General features: G+C 43.6%; 1 protein-coding gene across 4 annotated transcripts in view; it reads right to left on the bottom strand.

The window, feature by feature from the left end:
* Positions 1-15973, bottom strand: part of LOC110537663 (protein FAM168A) — a 63829-nt gene extending 47856 nt beyond the window's left edge. Inside the window, exons 1-2 of one of the 4 annotated variants that reach the window (XM_021623874.3) lie at positions 15302-15479; positions 4399-4519 (exon numbers count right to left, since the gene is read on the bottom strand). In XM_021623874.3, coding sequence (XP_021479549.1) covers positions 4399-4469 — 71 coding nt within the window. In that variant the 5' untranslated portion in view covers positions 4470-4519; positions 15302-15479. Of the gene's footprint in view, positions 1-4398; positions 4520-15301 lie in introns of all 4 variants that reach the window. The other 3 variants (XM_021623876.3, XM_021623875.3, XM_090192562.1) reach the window with 3 other exon arrangements.
* Between the last annotated feature and the right edge of the window lie 9962 nt (positions 15974-25935).

Here is a 25935-nt window from a genome sequence, read left to right as displayed (position 1 = left end):
CCTATGGTCACTCTCACAGAGCTCCAGAGTTCCTCTGTGGAAATGGGGAAACTTTCCAGAAGGACAACCATCTCTGCAGCCTTCCACTAGTCAGGCATTTATGGTAGAGTGGCCAGACGGAAGCCACTCCTCAGTAAAAGGAGCATGAAAGCCTGCTTGCAGTATGCCAAAAGGCACCTAAAGACTCTCAGACCATGAGAAACAAAATGCCTGAATACCAAGCGTCACGTCTAGAGGAAACCTGGCACTATCCCTACGGTGAAGCATGGGGGTGGCAGCATCATGCTGTGAGGATGTTTTCAGCGGCAGGGACGGGGAGACTAGTCAGGATTGAGGGAAAGATGAACAGAGCAAAGTACAGAGAGATCCTTGATGAAAACCTGCTCCAGAGCACTCAGGAAATCAGACTGAGGCGAAGGTTCACCTTCCAACAGAACAACAACCCTAAGCACACAGCCAAGACAATGCAGGAGTGGATTCGGGAGTCTCTGAATGTCCTTGAGTGGCCCAGACAGAGCCCGGACTTGAACCCGATTGAACATTTCTGGAGAGACTTGAAAATAGCTGTGCAGCGACGCTCCCCTTCCAACCTTAGAGCTTGAGAGGATCTGCAGAGAAACTCCGCAAATACAGGTGTTTGTAGCATCATACCCAAGAAAACTCAAGGCTGTAATCGCTGCAAAAGGTGCTTCAACAAAGTACTGAGTAAAGGGTCTGAATACTTATGTAAATGTTATATTTCAGTTTAAAAAATGTATATAAATTTGCAAAAATGTCTAAAAACCTGGTTTTGGTTTGTCATTATGGGGTACTGTGTGTAGATTGATGAGAGAAAAAAAACAATTTAATCAAATTTAGAATAAGACTAAGGTAACAAAATGTTGAAAAAGTCAAGAGGTCTGAATATTTTCCTAATGCACTGTAGCTCAGAATTTGTATAATTTATTTCATACAGTCTTATTTGTTCATCTTTATCAAGGTTGCAAATCATTTTGGACCTGACTGTATACTACATTGGCCATATACTAAACATACGTTGACCATATTTCACAAATATATTTGCCATATTCTACAAATATATTTGTTATATGTTGCACATATACAGTGTACTACACATATAAATCATGCATATTATATAATGTACATATATTACCTAGCTTGAAACATACAATGATTCCCAGGTACAGCACTGCAGGGCTTCCAAGCTGCTACCCACTCACTGCAGTAAGGCTGGCATCTACCTCAGCCTTCCCTAAATAAACTGGTGGGTTCTTGCTGAGAAAAACAGGCTGCTCTGCTACACACAAAAAGCATCAAGACTGTGGGCTCAGAGGATTCATATGACAGCAGAGTGCCAGCGATTGGCTGTCCAAATATACACACACAAAATAGCACGGAGACGCTTGAAATCCCTTATGTTTTTTTCATACATAACTCATGTATGTTTTGTCCATGTATAGGATTATACTTCACTGTATAACAAGGCCTATACTCTGTCCCTGAGTATCAGTTAGAGAGATAGAGGAAGGATCATATATTCACGCAAAACACATGTATGTAGGGTGTCCGGTCAAAAATGCATATATTGACCAATGGGTCGAAAGCAAAATGTTTGTGTGTGTGTATATATATATATATATATATATATATATATATATATATATATACAGTATCGGTCAAAAGTCATTCCAGGGTTTTACTTTATTTTTACATTGTAGAATAGTGTAGTCATCAAAACTATGAAATAACACATATGGAATAATGTAGTTACCAAAAAAGTGTTAAACAAATTATTCAAGTAGCCATCCTTTGTCTTGATGACAGCGTTGCACATTCTTGGCATTCTCTCAACCAGCTTCATGAGGGAGTCACCTGGAATGCATTTCAATTAACAGGTGTGCCTTGTTAAAAGTGTATTTGTGCAATTTCTTTCCTTCTTAATGCGTTTTAGCCAATCAGTTGTGTTGTGAAAAGGTAGGGTTGGTATACAGAACATAGCCCTATTTGGTAAAAGAAGTCCATATTATGGCAAGAACACCTAAAATAAGCAAAGAGGAATGACAGTCCATCATGTCTTAAAGTAATGAAGGTCAGTCAATTCAAGAACTTTGAAAATGTCTTCAAGTGCAGATGCAAAAACTCTCATGAGGACTGCCACAGGAAAGGAAGACCCAGAGTTACCTCTGCTGCAGAGGATACGTTCATTAGAGTTAACTACACCGCAGATTGCAGCCCAAATAAATGCTTCAGAGTTCAAGTAACAGACACATCTCAACATCAACTGTTCAGAGGAGACTGCGTGAATCAGGCCTTCGTGGTCAAATTGCTGCAAAGAAACTACTCCTAAAGGACAATAAGAAGAAGAGACTTGTTTGGGCCAAGAAACACAAGCAATGGACATTAGATTATTGGAAATCTGTCCTTTGGTCTGGTCTGACGAGTCCAAATTTTAGATTTTTGGTTCCAACCGCTGTGTCTTTGTGAGACACAGAGTAGGTGAACGGATGATCTCCACATGTGTGGTTCCCACCGTGAAGCAGGGAGGAGGTAGTGTGAGATTGTGCGGGTACTTTGCTGGTGGCACTGCCAGTGATTTATTTAGAATTCAAGGCACACTTAACCAGCATGGCTACCACAGCATTCTGCAGCGATACGCCATCCCATCTGGTTTACGCTAAGTGGGACTATCATTTGTTTTCAACAGGACAATGACCCAACACACCAGGCTGTGTAAGGTCTATTTGACCAAGAAGGAGGGTGAAGGAGTGCTGCATCAGATGGCCTGGCCTCCACAATCACGCGACCTCCACTCAATAGAGATGGTCTGGGATGAGTTGGACCGCAGAGCGAAGGAAATGCAGCCAACAAGTGCTCAGCATATGTGGGAAGTCCTTAAAGACTGTTGGAAAAGCATTCCAGTTGAAGCTGGTTGAGAGAATACCAAGAGTGTGCAAAGCTGTCAAGGCAAAGCGTGGCTAATTTGAAGAATCTAAAATATATTTAGATTTGTTTAAACACTTTTGGTTACTACATGATTCCATATGTGTTAATTCATAGTGTTGATGTCTTCACTATTATTCTGCAATGTAGAAAATAGTGAAAATAAAGAAAAACCCTTGAATGAGTAGGTGTGTCAACTTGTGACTGGTACTGTACATAAAGGTTGGGAAATAAAATAATGTCATAGGCAAAAAATCTCAAACACAGAAAAACAAGTAGCGAACATGTCAGGACATCCATCATCCACCCAAGCTTGTGACCGAGTAAATGCAGAAATAAAATTACAATATATTCAGTTAATTCGGTACCAACTCATTTTTGCATATACTGCAGAAGAGAGAGAAAAAAAAGGTGAAATTATATAACACCATTACATGCTGACCAGACCCGGACGCGTCACATGCGCTAGCATTGCAAAATAAATGTACACATACATGTCATTAAATCATTGCACCCATACTGCTCGCGAGCATCTGCGTAGCTAGGCGCTAAAATACAACTTGGTTCTATTTGTGATGCTCGACACGCTGAAAGTCCTGCCTCTCCCATCTCTTCATTGGTTTTTTGGAGCATATAACCATGTACCATCTCCTCAATGATTTTTAGGAGCATATACCCACATGGGTCATTGAAAGATGAACTGAGGTCCACACTCCAGTCGGTTGTGGTAATGCACCTTAAAGTTGGTTGCGAACCGCCATATAAAGTCCAAAGAAGAAGAAGCCTGAAGGAGGAGAGATGACTAAAAACGAACTCAGTTGACCATTTTATCGGTGGATTAATTGTCGGAGTAGAGGACCTTGTGCGTTTCAGGTGAAATAACAACCCATTGTTTATATCCCAGGACAAATTAACAGCAATATATCCCAGGACAAATTAACAGCAAGCTAGCAAGCTAAATTGCCATAAATATTTAATGCATTTCGACCTGTCCCCAAATTAATATAATTAGTTTGTTGTTTGTTTTGATATTTCAACCTGCTTGTCCTGATCGCGCCTGGTGTGGGTGGACAAAATCAACTTGCACACGCGCTGTCTGGTCAGCATGTTATACTGTAATATATACATACTGTAAGGACTTACGATGTGGTCATCCATTTTGCTAATTTTGTTTTCATCACTTTCAGATATTCATTTGGTGACATGTTTGGAGGTCAGCAAGGTCAAAGTTCGTGAACCTTAACCTCACACCTGTAGCCTATTCAGTGAGGTTAAAATTTTCAGAACGTTGCAGATAGAAGTGTAACGGATAGAGCCAGCACGATTCCCTATTCTACACAATCTATTTCTAGCTCAACGCTCTAACGTATTTCCGTTCCTGAACAGACTCTGGGCCATTTCATCACATTGGTAGGGGAGGATGGGGGGGTTAAAGCATCGAAGTTGTTCTACACTGACCTCTTCAGGTTCTGAGCACTTTCTGGTTGGTACAAGAAACTGAATTGGTCGGTGGGGTGCCCGCCGGCCATTCTCGGGGCAATGCTAGTGTAGGAGCGGAGGAGGAAATGGCAATGCAAATCTGTGAAAATGAACAAAAGAACCATGATTATAACAGAAGCAGAGAAACTGGGAGAGAGGTAGCAGTGAGAGGGTATGACTGTAGCATAAGCAGAGAGATGGAAGGAGAAAGAGACATTGAGGGGGGAAGGAGAGAGAGGGGGGAGACAGAAGGGGTAAAGAGAGAGGTGGAGAAAGAGTGAGGGAGATAGGTCATGATAATTGAACAGAAGAAGCCAAGGTAGGTCACCTCTAAAGTAGAAGCACAGAGCACACATATAGCAGTATGACAGATGCGCAAATGCAAAAAAACTGTGGGTGGAAGGAAACCAAACAAAGCAATATAATTGAATTTAATGATCCATGACACTTGAAAGCCATGCCACCAGAATGTATTTAAGCAATAAGACCCGAGGAGGTGTGGTATATGGCCAATATACCATGACTAAGGGCTGTTAAGCACGACGCAATGCAGAGTGCCTGGATACAGTCCTTAGCCGTGGTATATTGGCCATATACCACAAACACCCAACGTGCCTTACTGCTATTATAAACTGGTTACCAACGTAATTAGAGCAGTAAAAATAAATGTTTACCCATGGTATATGGTCTGATTTACCACATCTGTCAGCCAATCAGTATTCAGGGCTCAAACCACCCTGTTTATAATACTGTGTATTAGAGGTCGACCGATTATGATTTTTCAACGCCAATACCGATTGGAGGACCAGAAAAAGCCGATACCAATTAAAATCGGCCGATTTTTAAATATTTGTAATAATGACAATTACAACAATACTGAATGAACACTTACTTTAACTTAATATAATACATCAATAAAAATCTATTTAGCCTCAAATAAATAAATAAATCATGAACCATGTTCAATTTGGTTTAAATAATGCAAAAACAAATTGTTGGAGAAGTAAAAGTGCAATATGTGCCATGTAAAAGAGCTAACGTTTGAGTTCCTTGCTCAGAACATGAGAACATATGAAAGTTGGTGGTTCCTTTTAACATGAGACTTCAATATGCCAAGGTAAGAGGTTTTCGGTTGTAGTTAATATAGTATTTATGAGACTATTTCTCTCTATACCATTTGTATTTCATTAACCTTTGACTATTGGATGTTCTTATAGGCACTTTAGTATTGCCAGTGTAACAGTATAGCTTCCGTCCCTCTCCTCGCCCGTACCTGGGCTCGAACCAGGAACACATCGACAACAGCCACACTCGAAGCAGCGTTACCCATCGCTCCTCAAAAGCCACGGCCCTCGCAGAGCAAGGGGAATAACTACTCCAAGTCTCAGAGCGAGTGACGTTTGAAACGCTATTAGCGTACACCCCGCTAACTAGCTAGCCATTTCACATCGGTTACACCAGCCATTAAGCTGATAGGCTTGAGGTCATAAACAGCGCTGTGCTTGCGAAGAGCTGCTGGCAAAACGCACGAAAGTGCTGTTTGAATGAATGCTTACGAGCCTGCTGCTGCCTACCATCGCTCAGTCAGACTGCTCTATCAAATCATAGACTTAATTATAACATAACACACAGAAATAGGAGCCTTTGGTCATTAATATGGTAAAATCCAGAAACTATCATTTCGAAAACATTATTATTTCAGTGAAATACGGGACCGTTCCGTATTTTATCTAACGGGTGGCATCCCTAAGTCTAAATCTTCTTGTTACATTGTACATCCTTCAATGTCATGTCATAATTACGTACAATTCTGACAAATTAGTTCGCAATGAGCCAGGCTGCCCAAACTGTTGCATATACCCTGACTCTGCGTGCAATGAAAGCAAGAGAAGTGACACAATTTCACCTGGTTAATATTGCCTGCTAACCTGGATTTCTTTTAGCTAAATATGCAGGTTTAAAAATATATACTTCTGTGTATTGATTTTAAGAAAGGCATTGGTGTTTATGGTTAGATACAGTCGAGCAACGAGTGTGCTTTTTTCGCAAATGCACTTTTGTTAAATCATCCCCCAGCGTTGCATCGATTATATGCAATGCAGGACACGCTAGATAAACTAGTAATATCGTCAACCATGTGTAGTTAACTAGTGATTATGATTGATTGATTGTTTTTTAAAAGATAGGTTTAATGCTAGCTAGCAACTTACCTTGGCTTCTACTGCATTCGCGTAACAGGCAGGCTCCTCGTGGAGTGCAATGAGAGGCAGGTGGTTAGAGAGTTGGACTAGGTAACCGTAAGGTTGCAAGATTGAATCCCAGAACAAGGCAGTAAACCCACCGTTCCTAGGCCGTCATTAAAAATAAGAACGTGTTCTTAACTGACTTGCCTAGTAAAATAAAAGGTGTAAAAAATATTTAAAAATAAAAATAGGCAAATCGGCATCCAAAAATACCAATTTCCGATTGTTATGAAAACTTGAAATTGGCCCTAATTAAATCGGCCATTCTGATTAATCGGTCGACCTCTACTGTGTATACCATACATCTACATAGATCTGATCCCATCCAGGATAATACCTTGATATTTAGCACAGCCAGGATTGAAGGTCAATGTGATGATTTGCACAATTCTGATAGCCTACCTTCAGAAGAACCTCCCAGAATTACTCATTCCTCACCCTATCACCCAGAACCTTCCTGAATTACCCATTCCTCACCCTATCACCCAGCACCATCTATTGCCTTTTATAGTCTCCTTTTAGTAGCACACGCCACTGAGAGCAACACTTTAATAGATGTAGAGGAGAGACGACTGGAGTGTAGAACACTATTGCACACCAAGCTCCGGAACTTTGTAGGAGCGTTGTAGCGTAGCCGTGCATGATTGGAATGCGTTGCAGCCAGGACTACTCTACTCCTGATTGCTGTGGGCTGTCTGTCGCCAGGCCCCATGTATCGAACACAAGAGTGCCTCCAAAAAGGAGATAATTAATTCTTAACTTCTCTCTCCCTGACGGCAAACAAGTGTTTACCAGCCATGGGAAGCACGACAGAAGCTGTTCTAGTTCTCAGACGCTGACACTTGGATCAAGGTAAACAAAATGGCAGAGCGAGAGGGCTCCATAGTTTTTATTTTTGTTGAGGTCCAGTGCTGAATCCTCAACTATAAGTGATGAGAAATTAGTAGAATTGTAAAGTAGAGATTTGTCTCTTTTGACATACCTGGCTGTACCTATGGAGACAAAGCTATGACCCTACAGGTTAAGAGCCGATAGGCATCCTAGGTAGGGCTGTTGTGGTGACCGTATTAACGCCACACCGGCGGTCACAAGTCATGAAGGCTGTCAAATTCCACATTACCATTTAGTCACAGTAATCAAGCTCTGATGCTGCTGCTGGTCATTAGTAGCCTACCAAATCATCATTAGAGTTTCATCATGCAGCCTTACAATGTATTAAAAATCAATACATATAGCCCAACGTTTGTAGAACAAGTTACATGAATAACTCTAAATTAAGCACATAGGAGTACCTATTTATTTGTTAACCGCTCAACACAGAATAGTCGCATGTGCGCACTCCCTCAAATCGTTTGGAGAAAATATATATATATTTTATTCAGCTTTGTTCAATTGTATCCTTCATACTATAAAACAATATAAAATATTCCATGGAATTCTGAACAAATCTTGTCTGATAAATGAACTAGTGTAGCCCAGATGTGCTTTATTGGATTCAGGTCTGGGGAACGGGCGGGCCAGTCCATAACATCAATACCTTCCTCTTGCAGGAACTTCTGACACCCTCCAGCCACATGAGGTCTAGCATTGTCTTGCATTAGGAGGAACCCAGGGCCAACCGCACCAGCATATGGTCTCACAAGGGGTCTGAGGATCTCATCTCGGTACCTAATGGCAGTCAGGCTACCTCTGGCGAGCACATGGAGGGCTGTGCGGACCCCCAAAGAAATGCCACCCCACACCATGACTGACCCACCGCCAAACCGGTCATGCTGGAGGATGTTGCAGGCAGCAGAACGTTCTCCACGGCATCTCCAGACTGTCACATGTGCTCAGTGTGAACCTGCTTTCATCTGTGAAGAGCACAGGGCACCAGTGGCAAATTTGCCAATCTTGGTGTTCTCTGGCAAATGCCAAACGTCCTGCACGGTGTTGGGCTGTAAGCACAACCCCCACCTGTGGACGTCGGGCCCTCATACCACCCTCATGGAATCTGTTTCTGACAGTTTGAGCAGACACATGCACATTTGTGGCCTGCTGGAGGTCAATTTGCAGGGCTCTGGCAGTGCTCCTCCTTGCACAAAGGTCGGAGGTAGCGGTCCTGCTGCTGGGTTGTTGCCCTCCTACGGCCTCCTCCACGTCTCCTGATGTACTGGCCTGTCTCCTGGTAGCGCCTCCATGCTCTGGCCACTACACTGACACACAGCAAACCTTCTTGCCACAGCTCGCATTGATGTTCCATCCTGGATGAGCTGCACTACCTGAGCCACTTGTGTGGGTTGTAGACTCCGTCTCATGCTACCACTAGAGTGAAAGCACCGCCAGCATTCAAAAGTGACCAAAACATCAGCCAGGAAGCATAGGAACTGAGAAGTGGTCTGTGGTCCCCACCTGCAGAACCACTCCTTTATTCCAAACGGTTCTATTTTTGTTTCATCAGACCAGAGGACATTTTCCAAAATACTTATTTTCCACCATAATTTTAAAATAAATTCATTAAAAAATCCTACAATGTGATTTTCAGGATTTTTTTTCTCATTTTGTCTGTCATAGTTGAATTGTACCTATGATGAAAATGACAGGCCTCTGTCATTTTTTAAGTGGGAGAACTTGCACAATTGGTGGCTGACTAAATCATTTTTTGCCCCACTGTATGTCGATATAGAACTCATTTTACTGTGGATATAGATACTTTTGTACCCGTTTCCTCCAGCTTCTTCACAAGGTCCTTTACTGTTGTTCTGGGATTGATTTCCACTTTTCGTACCACAGTACGTTCATCTCTAAGAGACAGAATGCATCTCCTTCCTGAGCGGTATGACAGCTGCGTGGTCCCATGGTGTTTATACTTGCGTACCATTGTTTGTACAGAAGAACGTGGTACCTTCAGGCATTTGGAAATTGCTCAAGAATGAACCAGACTTGTGGAGGTCTACAATTTGTTTTCTGAGGTCTGGGCTGATTTCTTTTGATTTTCCCATGATGTCAAGCAAAGAGTCACTGAGTTTGAAGGTAAGCCTTGAAATACATGCACAGGTACACCTCCAATTGACTCAAATGATGTCAATGAGCCTATCAGAAGCTTCTAAAGCCATAACATCCTTTTCTGGAATTTTCCAAGCTGTTTAAAGGCACAGTCAACTTAGTGTATGTAAACTTCTGACCCACTGGAATTGTGATACAGTGAATTATAAGTGAAATAATCTGTCTGTAAACAATTGTAGGAAAAATGACTTGTGTCATGCACAAAGTAGATGTCCTAACCGACTTGCCAAATCTATAGTTTGTTAACAAGAAATGTGTGGAGTGGTTGAAAAACGAGTTTTAATGACTCCAACCTAAGTGTATGTGAACTTCTGACTTCAACTGTATTTATTCGACTTTTTAAAATGGCTTGGAGGCTGTGTGTGTAAGCAAGGAGATGCTAAATGTGTTTATGTTAAATGGTCAATTACCGTGAGACCGACCGTTATTTGCTTGACAATCACCAGCCGGCAAAATGTTGTGACCGCCACAGCCCTAATCCTATGGGCATTTTACGGAGTCATTGTAGACTCGAACACACACCCTTTGGCAGCCTCCTCGACAGGGTTCAGAGGTACAACATTCCAAAAGAACAACTCCGACATTCCATCATTCCACAGGAGGAAGCCTACGGAACAGCAGCGGAGAATTCTGTACACACATTCCAGCAGATCTCCCCCATAGAAAATAACCCTGTGTCTGTCAGCTCCTCAGCTCTGCATCAAAACACAGCACACAAATGAAGGGAAGGGCTCAAATGAACATGTGGAGGTTAGGTGAAGAGAGGAAGACAGGAAAGGAGTGAACCCATGACGTCAGCGGTAGAGAGGGGTGAGTTTTTTGTGCCTCCTTTACAGCAAAACAGAGCAGTTACAGGAACTGCAGGGCTGTGGAGAGAGAGAGAGAGGATTACGATGCATCCGAAATGGCACCCTATTTCCTATATAGTGCACTAGTTTTTAATAGAGCCCGCATAGAACCCGCCAAGGAATCGCAATTTCTCTCTCTCCTCAATTTTGAGAATAGAAACCATCTCAAGATGGCTCTCCTCCCGGAGAAAATTATTCCTCAGCCAGCAGTCAGCCTTCTCTATTCACTGTGAGCCTGCACGCCTCATAACTTTGAGGTGTGTATGCACACTGAGTATACCAAATATTAGGAAAATCTTCCCAATACTGAGTTGCACCCCCTCATTGGGGCATGGACTCAACCCACAGGGATGCTGGCCCATGTCTCCAATGCTTCCCACAGTTGTGTCAAGTTGGCTGGATATCCTTTGTGTGGTGGACTATTCTTATTTTTATTTTTTTTACCCCCTTTTCTCCCCAATTTCGTGGTATCCAATTGTTTTAGTAGCTACTATCTTGTCTCATCGCTACAACTCCTGTATGGGCTCGGGAGAGACGAAGGTTGAAAGTCATGCGTCCTCCGATGCACAACCCAACCAAGCCGCACTGCTTCTTAACACAGCGCGCATCCAACCCGGAAGCCAACCGCACCAATGTTTCGGAGGAAACACCGTGCACCTGGCAACCTTGGTTAGTGCACACTGCGCTGTGCACACAGGAGCCGCTGGTGCGCGATGAGACAAGGATATCCCTACCGGCCAAGCCCTCCCTAACCCGGACGACGCTAGGCCAATTGTGCGTCGCCCCTAGGACCTCCCGGTCGCGGCCGGTTACAACAGAGTCTGGGCGCGAACCCAGAGTCTCTGGTGGCACAGCTGGCGCTGCAGTACAGTGCCCTTAACCACTGCGCCACCCGGGAGGCCAGTGGTGGATTATTCTTGATACACACAGGAAATGGTTGAGCGTGAAAAATCCAGCTGCGTTGTAGTTCTTGACACAAACCAGTGCGCCTGGCACCTACTACCATACCCCGTTCAAATGCACTTAAATGCTTATGTCTTACCCATTCACCTTCTGAATGGCACACATACACAATCCACATCGCAAGGCTTAAAAATCCTTTAACTTGTCTCCTCTCTTTCATCGACACTGATTGGAGTAGATATAAAAAGTGACATCAATAAGGGATCAGTGTTAGCAGTTGATGTTACTCTTCAATAACACAGACGCCAAAGCAAATCAGGGTGAGAAACATAGGAAATATTCTTACAATAGCTTGCACCTGGATTCACCTGGTCAATCTATGTAAAGGAAAGAGCAGGTGTTTTTAATGTTTTGTATAGTCAGTGAATGTGTGAGAGAGTGTGTGCACTTTGCGTGTGTTAGAGAGAGAGAGAAAGAACTTGTGTGTGTGTGTGTGTGTGTGTGAGTTGCAAATGCAAGTGTTTTTGCCTGCTGTGTGTTTGGGTTGTGCGTGTTCGACAGTATGCGTGTGTGGAGACTTGTTTCAGCGGCCCAGGGCTACCTAAGGTGAGAGAGAGTTCAGATTCCCTCTGACACATCTGTCCCAGAGGACCGAGCAACGAGCCAATCAGCTTCCTACTGCCGGGTCCAATCCTCCTACGGACCTGACCCCTCCCCTTCAATCTGCGATTGAATTTCCCCTAAGTACAGATTAATGATCAGCTCCCCTTCTTCCAATCTTAACTATAACTATTAGCGGATAAAACTTCAAAGCAACTTTACAGCACTGTGCCTTTCACTACAAACAGCCTGGCCACTGGCCAACAACACATTAATTACAATATACTATGTATGTATCCAGATAAAGGACTTGCAGAAACAACCGTTTTAACATGACATGGTGGAACAGGGTAGGCCTTAGTCATTTTTACATTTGACATTTTAGTCATTTAGCAGATGCTCTTATCCAGAGTGACTTACAGTAGTGAGTGCATACATTTTCATACTTTTTTTGTATTGGTCCCCCATGGGAATCGAACCCACAACCCTTGCATGCGCTACCAACTGAGCTACACGAGACATTAAACGATTAGTCATTAAACAATGAGAAATGGTATATCATTAACGAAGAAATCAGCCATTTAGACACATTAAAACAGTAACACGGGAACAAGTGCCTTTCCACAGAGTTTTCATTACATTGGAGCATCGCTACATCTCTGTGGTGTGTTTTGTCTCACTGCCCTCTGGAGCCCGGCAGATCACACAGCAGCACCCTCACAGATGGTGGTAGAGCAGCAGATTCACCTCGCGCAACACAACACTACACTACGCCACAGTGTACACCTGGAACATGTTCTGCAGGCCACAACGAAGTGGAACTGGACCGTTCAGGTAGAAATATGTTATGTAGAACAAACATGCCTCTGACGGGTGGAATAGGGATTCATGTCATTTCTATCTAAAATGTTCCACAATGTTTGCCTATTGAACATGGCTCTGCTGCACTGAAGGATGTCTTCAGGTTCATGACCATGTGGGGCATCATGTTTGATGTGACTTTCAGTCCTGTGGTGAGGACAGCATGAGCCTTTTCACACATAACTACAAATCCCACAATGCCCTGCATTGCCAATGTGTCTGTTCACAGTGTCCAGTGCTAACCCAATGCAGTCATCTCTGAGTTTTCATTACATTTTTACAAGTCATCTCTGTAGATTCGCTTTATGGTAGATGTGAAACAAACCACAAAAAAAGCAGATTGTGACATTGAGACATTAAGCTAGACTCGTCTCAGTGCCTCTGCCCTAGGCCTTGCTGCATGACTCAGTGAGCTTTGGAGATCCCCATCAGCCTCAGGTAAACCAACTAGAAAGACACATACACAGCGTGGAGAGATAAAGTGGGATATAAATAAAACATTTGAAGAAAAAACAGCAAAGAAAAAAATCCTCAACATCCCTGGGGTGTCTTCAAAGACAGAGACAGGGGAATTGTTCAGTTGGTCATAGCCGTGGGCATGTTGGTTCATCACTCTCTCTCGTTCTCCTCTATTGCTCTGCTCAGTCATTATTTTCTCTCACTCCCTCCCTTGTGTTGTTGGTAAAGGCAGGGAGAGCCCAAGGGGTGATTGTGAAGCACATCCATGGTTTGATAAAGCCAGGAGAGGCAGGAGGAGTGTAGTGGGTTATATCACTGCAGATACAGTACTTGGCAATTGAAAACAACATTGAAAGTAGTTGATATACTCCCAAATCTCTATCTAGACCTTCCTGTAAGCTACATCAGTTAACTGTAGTATCTGCAAGTATAAGTAACTGCAAGTGTAGCTACCAGTGCACAGTGAAAGGGATAGATCTGAAATACAGATGCTTGCATTTTTTTACACTAAATCTAAGTCAAAAGAGACAAGTCTATATGGATTCTGGAGGTTTCATCAATCAACATCAACAATATAAAGATGACACTCATGCCAGTCCATCCTGTCCTTCCAGAACAATAAAGGGGTGTTACCAACCCAACACAAGGTGTGCATCCAAAATGGCACCATATTCCCCTAGCCCAAGGGTGCCATTTCAGATGCACCCCTTGTGCCGTCTTATTAACATCCCCTTAAGGCTCCCCATAGGGCTCTAGTCAAACGTAGTGCACTATGTAGGGATAGGGTGCCATTTCAGATGCACAAATGTGGCAAGCCTACACAGGCCTAAATGATGGTTTTAAAGTCCTAAAGCAAAGTGCATTGTCAATAAAGCAACATATTTGGTTTTGTTAACGATTGCTCATCCTGTCTAAAGCAGCAGCAAATGACATCTACATTTTTCTAAATGTGAATTGTTTGGACATGCAACAGGCTATTGGCTAGTGAACTGTTCCTTCAAAATGAAAATCACAACTACAATATTTGTGGTATTATTCTTATTCTCGTTATATTGTAGTGTTATTACAGTATCATTTTTATTATGCATGCTTATATTATGAATATTAGGCGTTTTATTTTTATCACTGAACAGTTTAGATTTGATCATAAGGCCTATTTTTTTACCTTGCACAAAGCACAATTTGCCCACCTAGGCCTATTGTAACTTCATAGCTACTCAAGGGGCTATTTTGCCATCGTACTAGCCTACTTTGCAAAAGCATAATCACCACCGCAAATAGAGAAAAGTAATAAAACATTTCCCTGGCAGCTATTGCACGCATAGGTCTACAACACATCAATGAATGTCAGCTCCTGTCCTATATCAAACTGAAAGATTGACTTGGATTCAGCTGATGTGAGAAAGTGAAATAAATAGTTTTCCCTATCTGTCCTCTCTATCATGTGGACGCGGTCCTGAAATAATTACAGCGCTCAGAAATGTACTTGTTTTTTTTTATGTCACACATTCAACGTCCCGACACCATTTTGAGCAGCACGAACCTTTACCAACAGCCGAAATGTTGCTGCATGAGTAGGAAAAATGTATAGCCGGGACAAGAGGTCGGCAGCAATTCCTTTGCACTCACTCTCGGTCCCTGTCATGTTTTACAATGCATCATTTAGATCCAAAGCCGTTGCAACCGCGATAAGGCTACATTGTTGCACACATCAAGCCGCATTGCTACACACAAACACTATTGTCTTGTTTTCTTTGCCCTTGGATCTATGGCGTGCAACGTGTAGCCTAGTTCATCCATCTGTAATATTTTGAACCATGCATGACCATTACATATTTTATATATGCATAGCAAACCTATATATTTACATTCTCAGGGCACATCTGTCTAAAATATTAGATCACGTTATAATATCAAACTCACCAAATGTCAAAGGGAATTTGTTATCGTGGAGCACCTTGCCTTTAATTATATGCCGAGTTCGGTGTTGTCACTGTTTCCCCTTGATCAGTGCTGGCAGTTTTCTCCAAGGTTTACTTCGGTGGGTTCTCTAAGTAGCGTTTTGGTAACGTCGACATCCACACAAAGTGGGGGGATGGGAATATTGAGAGAGAGCAAAGGAGAGGTATCCGAGTGGCAGTAAAACCACAGAGTTTCTAAACCCAGAGGCGCAACATCGCGATACTTCCGGGAACGCTTGCGAAGCAGACCAAGCAGACCAGGCCGGTGTTTGGGGTTTGTGAAGTAATTTAGATAATTTATTTTCAAACGGACAAGCTTTCGTCAAAAACAACTTTATATTGAAGGAGAGCCTTGATTTGACAGTCTGCATATGCGCAGTTCAGCGCGAGACGACCGTTAGAGCTGATGACTGTTTATGCGCATGATCTTAGCTAGCCAACGTAGTGTTCCATTTATTCCATTCCATTTAATTATCAGGTAGAACTGAAAACCAGTAGGCTAAGACCTCGTAGGCTATATATTGAAAAATCAGTTTCTGTCTTCATATTGTACTGTCTTGGGTAAAACCTTGCAAACACAATGGGAGGAACTTTTTCTTATAGGTGAATGTCAAACAGGGACCAATTCAGAAGTGTCGCTACCAGAGGAGACTGGTGGGAGGAGCTATAGGAGGACGGGCTCATTGTAATGGCTGGAATGGAATGTAAGGGTATCAAACATATGGAAACAACATGTTTGACTCGGTTCCATTTATTCCATTCTATTTAATTATCAGGTAGAACTGAAAACTAGCAGGCTACGGACCTCATAAGAAATATTGGAAATCAAATTGGAGATTTGTGCCAGATGACTTTGCAAAACATGCTTAGCATTCCTGCCTTTTGAGCTCTGTTGTGTTTTCACTATTGCCATGGCAATCATGAGTGATGGACATAATAGCACTATAATATGTTTTGTATGCGGATAACAAACAGTGGGAGTCCCACTTTTTTTTGATAGTTTGACTGAGTTTTATAGAATCAGACAAACATGGCAAGTCAACAGAAAACCAAATTCTAACCTGTTTTTTTTTTTTATATTTAACTAGGCAAGTCACGGCACAACGCCTCTCCCCTATTTGACCTAGATAGTTTGTGTATGTATTGATATGCAGGCTATGTGTGCTTTTAAAAAACAACTTTGATGTAGTTCTGTCCTTGAGCTGTTCTTGTCTGTTGATGTTCTGTATTATGTCATGTTTTATGTTTTGTGTGGACCCCAGGAAGAGTAGCTGCCGCTTTTGCAACAGCTAATAGGGATCCTAATAAAATACCCCAAAATACCAAACTCAACAAAAACTCAAAAGCCTCAGCCCCAGAAAGCTACCAGGAGGTTAAGTAAAGGGACAAAAACATGCAACGGAATTTAGGGCCAAGCTTTACAGTGGCAACTGAAGATAAACACACCAGACAAAGAATCTATTAAGTTACCTTGGCTAGTTTGGTGTAAGGGTTTGATGTGAGGTGAGCTAGCAGCAGGTACAGTTGAAGTCAGAAGTGTACATACACTTAGGTTGTAGTCATTAAAACTCATTTTACAAACAGTCCACAAATTTCTTGTGAAGAAACTATAGTTTTGGCAAATCGGTTAGGACATCTACTTTGTGCACAAGTGATTTTTCCAACAATTGTTTACAGACAGATTATTTCACATATAATTAATTCACAGTATCACAATTCCAATGGGTCAGAAGTTTACATACACTAAGTTGACTGTACCTTTAAACAGCTTGGAAAATTCCAGAAAATTATGCCGTAGCTTTAGAAGCTTCTGATAGGCTAATTAACATCATTTGAGTCAACTGGAGGTGTACCTGTGGATGTATTTCAAGGCCTAGCTTCAATCTCAGTACCTTTTTGCTTGACATCATGGGAAAATCAAAAGAAACAGCCAAGAACTCAGAAAAGATTTGTAGACCTCCATATTTCTGGTTCATCCTTGGGAGCTATTTCCAAATGCCTGAAGGTACCACGTTCACCCGTACAAACAATAGTACGCAAGTATAAACACCATGGGACCACGGAGCCGTCATACCGCTCAAGAAGGAGGCGCGTTATGTCTCCTAGACATATGTACTTTGGTGCGAAAAGTGCAAATCAATCCCAGAACAACAGCAAAGGACCTTGTGAAGATGCTGGAGGGAACAGGTACAAAAGTATCTATATCCGCTCAGCAAGGAAGAAGCCACTGTTCCAAAACTGCCATAAAAAAGCCAAATTATGGTTTGCAACTGCACATGTGGACAAAGATCATACTTTTTGGAGAAATGTCCTCTAGTCTTATGAAACAAAAATAGAACAGTTTGGCCATAATGACCATCGTTATGTTTGGAGGAAAAAGGGGGATGCTTGCAAGCCGAAGAACACCATCCCAACTGTGAAACACGGGGGTGGCAGCATCATGTTGTGGGGGTGCTTTGCTGCAGGAGGGGTTGGTGCACTTCACAAAATAGATGGCATCATGAAGAATGGAAAATGATATGGATATATTGAAGCAACATCTCAAGACATCAGTCAGGAAGTTAAAGCTTGGTCGCAAATGGGTCTTCCAAATGGACAATGACCCCAAGCATACTTCCAAAGTTGTGGCAAAATGGCTTAAGGACAACAAAGTCAAGGTATTGGAGTGGCCATCACAAAGCCCTGACCTCAATCCTACAGAAAATTTGTGGGCAGAACTGAAAAAGCATGTGCGAGCAAGAAGCCTACAAACCTGACTCAGTTACACCAGCTCTGTCAGGAGGAATGGGCCCAAATTCACCCAACTTATTGTGGTTAGCTTGTTGAAGGCTACCCAAAACGATGATGATGAAAGAAATAAAAGCTGAAATAAATCATTCTCTCTACTATTATTCTGACATTTCACATGCTTAAAATAAAGTGGTGATCCTAACTGACCTAAAACAGGGAATTTTGTTACTAGGATTAAATGTCAGGAATTGTGAAAAACGGAGTTTAAATGTATTTGGCTAAGGTGCATGTAACCCTCCTACTTCAACTCTGAGTGTTAATTTGCAGAGAGCACAGTCTTCTGAAATCTATTGACATTTGCAGGCCCTGCAGTCTAATTCTGCTTTTATCACCACAAGTAATGTGATAGGCCTGTGCAGTTTGCAGAATGACTTGACTTGAGCACTCTTTCCTAGAAGCCATATAATTGATTGCTGTCATAATAATGTCATAACAGGTGACAGCTGATAGTTATTTTACAAGTTGGCTGGTGTTTTACCAAGCAAAGTTGGCTGGTGTTTTACCTCAACAATCATCATGATTGTTGAGATAATTGTCAAGACACTAGCTGTCATGAATGTTATTGACATATGATATGCGTTATGTAGCCCCTTTCGACAGAGTGCTTTCCAAACAGCTAGAAGTCAGTGTTATTTCGGGCAGGCCAGTGGATTGGGTTAAAGAGGGTCTGTTATCTTAACAGGACAGGAAGTTGGTGGGCTGTGTCTAAAAACACTTATACTCTAAACATAGGGCTACTGTCACCAACATCTGTACCATTGACCACTGATACAATATCCTACAGAACACACTAGTAGAGAAATGCATTTGGTGGGCTATGATGAATGTTGAGGGACTGTCATGTTATGTAATTTAATGTCATGGAACTCAGTGGGTCACTGCTGACTTTGCTGACCATGATCTTCAATACAATAGTGTGTGGTACTGATAGGGGTAGAAATAGGACCATCTAGTGGCCACAGAGTGTACAGAGAGAAAAAATAGAGTCTAGTTCAAGGTCAAACCCTGAGACAGGGGCTTCAGTTTGGTTTGGCAGGGTATGCTGACATACCCTAGCTCAAGACAAAAAATGTAAAAGTAGGCGACAAAAATGTAGACTAAAATCATTCCACTCTCGATTAAATCGCTCAGAGAGAAGCTGTCAGCCTGCACCCCTTTCTCTCACTTTAAGAAAGCAGAGCGCAGAGACAATGCCAGACAGTTTGCTTTGCTGGTCAGGCGTTTATTGCTTTGAATTTGAACTCAGCCAGCTGTTTTATGCACTGGTTCTTTCACATTGATGTTGGCATAGGTGGCACATCCAATAGGCTAGGAGAAGGTAAGCTTCCCCTAATGTACATTTTATTAAAATGTACCAAAATTAGCTATATCATTTCAAAATTAGCTATATCATTCAAAATACTAGACCAGAGAGCATGATTTGGCCACAGAGAATCATTAGCTTTAGATTGTTTTAAGTGTGCAATTTGGGCAGTGTGTGAAGCATATGGTCTACAAAATAGCTGATTGTTGAGTTGCAGCGGTCAGTGAAAGGCAGTTAAATAAGCCAATTGCAAAATGTTACAATACAATCGTAAGAAAAACAAAGTTTAGAAAGCAAATGGCTATGGCTGAAAAGAGAAGACAAAGAAAATACTCTAATCTGTCCTCCAATTGACACCAGCATAGAGGGATTGAGTTACATTATTATCCTAAATTATGACCTACTCATCACATTAGGAATAATAGCCCATCTTAAATTAGTCTAGTAATGCGATGATAGATGTATGCAATCGTTTATTATAAAGATGCAATTTTATAGTGAAAAAATTGCTTCTCCAAACTTGAAACTCAAGTGCCGCGCCTATGGATATCGGCATTTGAAGTCGACCTTGTTGTGACTTGATAGCTGTATTATGCATCTACACTGAACAAAAATATAAATGCAACATGTAAAGTGTTGGTCCCATGTTTCATTAGCTAAAATAAAATATCCCAGAAATTTTCCATACGGACAAAAAAGCTTATTTCTCTCAAATGTTGTGTACAAATGTATTTACATCCCTGTTAGTGAGCATTTCTCAATTGCCAAGACAATACATCAACCGCATGATCATTTCACAGGTGCACCTTGTGCTGGGGGCACTAAAAGGCCACTCTTAAATGTGCAGTTTTGTAACACAACACAATGCCACAGATGTCTTAAGTTTTGAGAAGTTTTGAGGGAGCTTGCAATTGGCATGCTGACTGCAGGAATGTCCACTAGAGCTGTTGCCAGAGAATGTGAGTGTCACAACTTCCGCCGGAGTCGGTCCCGCTCCTTGTTCGGGCGGTGTTCGGCGGTCGACGTCACCGACCTTCTAGCCATCACTGATCCATTTTTAATTTTCCATTGGTTTTGTCTTGTCTTCCTTCACACCTGGTTCCAATCCCATCAATTACATGTTGTGTATTTAACCCTCTGTTTCCCCTCATGTCCTTGTTGGAGATTGTTTTGTTTGTATGTGATGTTCTATTTAGTGTTGGTGTGCGACGGGTTTTGTACCCACTTTGTTATTTTGTACATTTTGGTTGTTTTGGAGTTTGGTCAGCATTTATTTATTTAACAACTCCGTTTATACCAAGTTTGTTCTCCTGCGCCTGACTTCCCTGCTACCAACACGCACCCCTTACAGAAACTCCAACCCCCTATGGAGTCAGCAGGAGAAGGTACCCCGGTCATGGAGATGAAGGAGCACGTCCAGGAGCATGCGTTAATGCTTTACCATCTGGGCGCCGCCATGGATCGCGTTGTCCAGACAATGGACCGCTGGGAGAGACAGGGAATTCTTCCAGCGCCTCCACCAGCACAACCGGGGTCTATCCTGAGCGCCCCTTTCCCGCCTGAACCCAGTGGGATCTGTCTCTCCATGCCACAGGAGTACGACGGCAGTGCTGCCAACTGCCAGGGTTTCCTCCTCCAACTAAACCTCTATCTGACCACGGTTCACCCAGCTCCATCGGACTGTGAGAGGGTGTCCGCCCTCGTCACGTGCCTCACCGGGAAAGCCCTGGAGTGGGCCAACACCGTGTGGAGAGAGGGAGATGCGGCGTTGGACCATTTTGAGGAATTCACCCGCCGTTTCTGGGCAGTCTTCGACCACACGCCCGAGGGCAGAGCAGCGGGTGAGCGCCTCTACCATCTGAGGCAGGGGATCAGAAGCGCCCAGGAGTTTGCCCTGGAGTTTAGGACCCTGGCGGGATGGAACAACAGGGCCCTGATCGACCACTACCGCTGCAGTCTGCGCGAGGACGTCCGTCGGGAGCTGGCCTGCAGAGACACCACCCTCACTTTCGACCAGCTGGTGGACCTGTCCATCTGGCTTGACAACCTGCTGGCTACTCGCGGACGTCCAGATCGGGGTCTGGTGGTTCCATCCTCCCGCACCCCCACTCTGATAGCCATGGAGCTGGGAGGGGCGGTGCGCAGGGAGACCGGAGGGGGTTTCCGCTTCTGCACCATCTGTGGCCGCAGAGGTCACACTGCTGGTCGGTACCGGGTTGGTTCCTCTGGGAATCGAGGCAGCAGGCAGGGCACTCTGGCGTCACCCCAGTTGAGCTGGCACCATTCTCACCCAGAGTCCTCTGTTGCACATATGTTTGTCTGTCACTTTTCCTGAGTTTTCCCCGCATTCCAAGCATAAGGCGCTCGTAGATTTAGGCGTGGCTGGGAATTTAATTGATAGAGCGTTAGCTCATAGTTAAGGGACCCCCATTGTTCCCGTGGATGTGCCCTTCCCTGTTCACACTTTAGATAGTCAACCATTAGGGGCATGGTGACGCAGGGGAGTCACACAGAGAAAATTAGTATTTTCCTTATTGACTCTCCTGCGTTTCAAGTGGTGCTGGGCCTACCCTGGTTAGCTTGTCATAACCCCACTGTTTCTTGGCCAAAGAGGACTCTCACGGGTGGTCGTGCTCAGGTAGGTGTTTAGGGGGTTCCGTTGGTGCTACTACGGTGGATAGTCCAGACCAGGTGCGCATTCCCCCTGAATATGCCGATTTGGCTCTTGCCTTCTCTAAAAAGAAGACGACTCAATAACCACTTCATCGACGGGGCAATTGTGCGATAGATCTCCTGGTAGACGCTGCACTTCCCAGGAGTCACGTGTATCCACTCTCACAGGCGGAGACAGAGGCTATGGAAACATATGTCTCCGAATCCTTGCGTCAGGGGTACATTCGGTCCTCCACTTCACCCGTCCCCTCGAGTTTATTGGGTCTAAATCAGATCACGGTGAGGTACCGCTCATAGCCACAGAGATATAGTCAATGCACGCTGCGCGCTTCTTCACCAAACTAGATCTCAGGAGCGCATACAATCTGGTGCGTATCCGAGAGGGAGACGAGTGGAAGACGGCTTTCAGTACCACCTCTGGACACTATGAGTACCTCGTCATGCCGTACGGGTTTATGAATGCGCCATCAGTCTTCCAAGCTTTTGTAGACAAGATTTTCAGGGACCTGCACGGGCAGGGTATAGTGGTGTATATTGATGACATTTTGATATACTCCGCTACATGCGCCGAGCATGTGTCCCTGGTGCACAAAGTGCTTGGTCGCTGAGGCGGACAGGGCTTTCAGTCACCTGTAGGCTTTGTTTACCTCGGCTCCCGTGCTGGTCCATCCGGATCCCTCTTTGGCGTTCATAGTGGAGGTGGACGAGTCCGAGGCTGGGATAGGAGCTGTCTCTCAGCGCTCGGGTACGCCACGGAAGCTCCGCCCTTTTGTGACTTCTTCTCAAAGAAGCTCAGCCCGGCGGAGCGAAACTATGACGTGGGGGACCGGGAGTTGTTGGCTGTCGTCAAGGCCCTGAAAGCATGGAGACATTGGCTTGAGGGGGCTAGACACCCCTTTCTCATCTGGACTGACCACCGCAATCTGGAGTACATCCGGGCGGCGAGGAGACTGAATCCCCACCAGGCAAGGTGGGCCGTGTTTTTCACCCATTTTGTGTTTACCCTTTCTTACAGACCATGCTCCCAGAACGTTAAGGCAGACGCATTGTCCCGGCTGTATGACAGAGAGGAGCGGCCCATGGATCCCACTCCCATACTCTCCGCCTCTTGTTTGGTGGAGCCGGTAGTGTGGGAGCTGGACGTGGACATTGAGCGGGCGTCACGTGCAGAGCCCACTCCCCCTCTGTGTTCAGCTGGGCGTCTGTACATTCCGTCTGCAGTCCACGATCGGCTGATCTATTGGGCCCATACGTCACCCTCTGGTCATCCTGGGATTGGTCAAACGGTGCGCTGTCTTAGTGGGAAGTTCGTTATACCAAGTTCGTTCTCCTGCGCCTGACTTTCCTGCCACCAACACGCAGCCCTTACACTGAGGCCCAATGTGAGGCCCATTTTTTAAGGTATCTGTGACCAACATATCTGTATTCCCAGTAATGTGAAATCCATAGTTTAGTGCAAAATGAAAATGTAAAAAATCCCTGACTTAGGTCAGGTAGGATCACCACTTTATTTTAAGAATGTGAAATGTCAGAATAATAGTGGAGAGAATTATTTATTTAAACTTTTATTTAATTCATCACATTCCCAGTAGGTCAGAAGTTAACATACACTCAAGTAGTATTTGGTAGCATTGCCTTTAAATTGTTTAACTTGGGTCAAATATTTTGGGTAGCCTTCCACAAGCTTCCCACAATAAGTTGGATGAATTTTGTCCCATTCCTCCTGACAGAGGTGGTTTTTAACTGAGTCAGGTTTGCAGACCTCCTTGCTCGCACACGCTTTTTCAGTTTTGCCCAGACATTTTCTGTAGGATTGAGGTCAGGGCTTTGTGATGGCCATTCCAATACCTTGACTTTGTTGTCCTTAAGCCATTTTGCCACAACTTTGGAAGTATGCTTGGGGTCATTGTCCATTTGGAGACCCATTTGCGACCAAGCTTTAACTTCCTCACTGATGTCTTGAGATGTTGCTTCAATATATCCAAATAATTTTCCTACCTCATGATGCCATCTATTTTGTGAAGTGGACCAGTCCCTCCTGCAGCAAAGCACCCCCACAACGTGATGCTGCCACCCCCGTGCTTCACGGTTGGGATGGTGTTCTTCGGCTTGCAAGCCTCTCCCTTTTTCCTCCAAACAAAACGATGGTCATTATGGCCAAACAGTTCTATTTTTGTTTCATCAGACCAGAGGACATTTCTCCAAAAAGTATGATCTTTGTCCCCATGTGCAGTTGCAAACCGTAGTCTGGCTTTTTTATGGCGGTTGTGGAGCAGTGTCTTCTTCCTTGCTGAGCGGGCTTTCAAGTTATGTCAATATATACTCGTTTTACTGTGGCTATGGATACTTTTCTACCCGTTTCCTCCAGCATCGTCACAAGGTCCTTTGCTGGGATTGATTTGCAATTTTCGCACCAAAGTACGTTCATCTCTAGGAGACAGAACGCGTCTCCTTCCTTAGCGGTATAACGGCTGCGTGGTCCCATGGTGTTTATACTTGCGTACTATTGTTTGTACACATGAACGTGGTACCTTCAGGCATTTGGAAATTGCTCCCAAGGATGAACCAGACTTGTGGAGATCTATAATTTTTGGAAATCTTGAAATCTTGGCTGATTTCTTTTGATTTTCCCATGATGTCAAGCAAAGAGGCACTGAGTTTGAAGGTAGGCCTTGAAATACATCCACAGGTACACATCCAATTGACTCAAATGATGTCAATTAGCCTATCAGAAGCTTCTAAAGCCATGACATCATTTTCTGGAATTTTCCAAGCTGTCTACCAACATAGACAGGGCTCTAACTCCTCTTGCTCCACAATGAAATAGGGTGCAGGCTAGGCAGAAGGCTGTTAGCCAGCCTGCCAGCTTAGTGGAGTCTGCCACTAGCACAGTCAGTGTAGTCAGCTCAGCAATCCCCATTGAGACCGTGTCTGTGCCTCAACCTGGGTTGGGCAAACCTAAACATGGCTGTTTTCGCCTTAGCAATCTCACCAGGATAAAGAGCTCCTCAATTCCTGTCATTATTGAAAGAGATCGTGATACCTCACATCTCAAAATAGGGCTACTTAATGTTAGATCCCTTACTTCAAAGGCAATTATAGTCAATGAACTAATCACTGATCATAATCTTGATGTGATTGGCCTGACTGAAACATGGCTTAAGCCTGATGAATTTACTGTGTTAAATGAGGCCTCACCTCCTGGTTACACTAGTGACCATATCCCCTGTGCATCCCGCAAAGGCGGAGGTGTTGCTAACATTTACAATAGCAAATTTCAATTTACAAAAAAGAAAATGACGTTTTCGTCTTTTGAGCTTCTAGTCATGAAATCTATGCAGTCTACTCAATCACTTTTTATAGCGACTGTTTACAGGCCTCCTGGGCCATATACAGCATCCTCATTGAATTCCCTGAATTCCTATCGGACCTTGTAGTCATAGCAGATAATGTTCTAATTTTTGGTGACTTTAATATTCACATGGAAAAGTCAACAGACCCACTCCAAAAGGCTTTCGGAGCCATCATCGACTCAGTGGGTTTTGTCCAACATGTCTCTGGACCTACTCACTCTCACAGTCATACTCTGGACCTAGTTTTGTCCCATGGAATAAATGTTGTGGATCTTAATGTTTTTCCTCATAATCCTGGACTATCGGACCACCATTTTATTACGTTTGCAATTGCAACAAATAATCTGCTCAGACCCCAACCAAGGAGCATCAAAAGTCGTGCTATAAATTCACAGACAACACAAATATTCCTTGATGCCCTTCCAGACTCCCTCTGCCTACCCAAGGACGTCAGAGGACAAAATCAGTTAACCACCT

The sequence above is a fragment of the Oncorhynchus mykiss genome, chromosome 12 (assembly GCF_057628025.1).
Source record: "Oncorhynchus mykiss isolate SJ-2025 chromosome 12, ASM5762802v1, whole genome shotgun sequence".
Taxonomy (NCBI): Eukaryota; Metazoa; Chordata; class Actinopteri; order Salmoniformes; family Salmonidae; genus Oncorhynchus; species Oncorhynchus mykiss.
The sequence above is the reverse complement of the archived record's forward strand: the minus strand, read 5'-3'. Positions and strand labels throughout refer to the sequence as shown.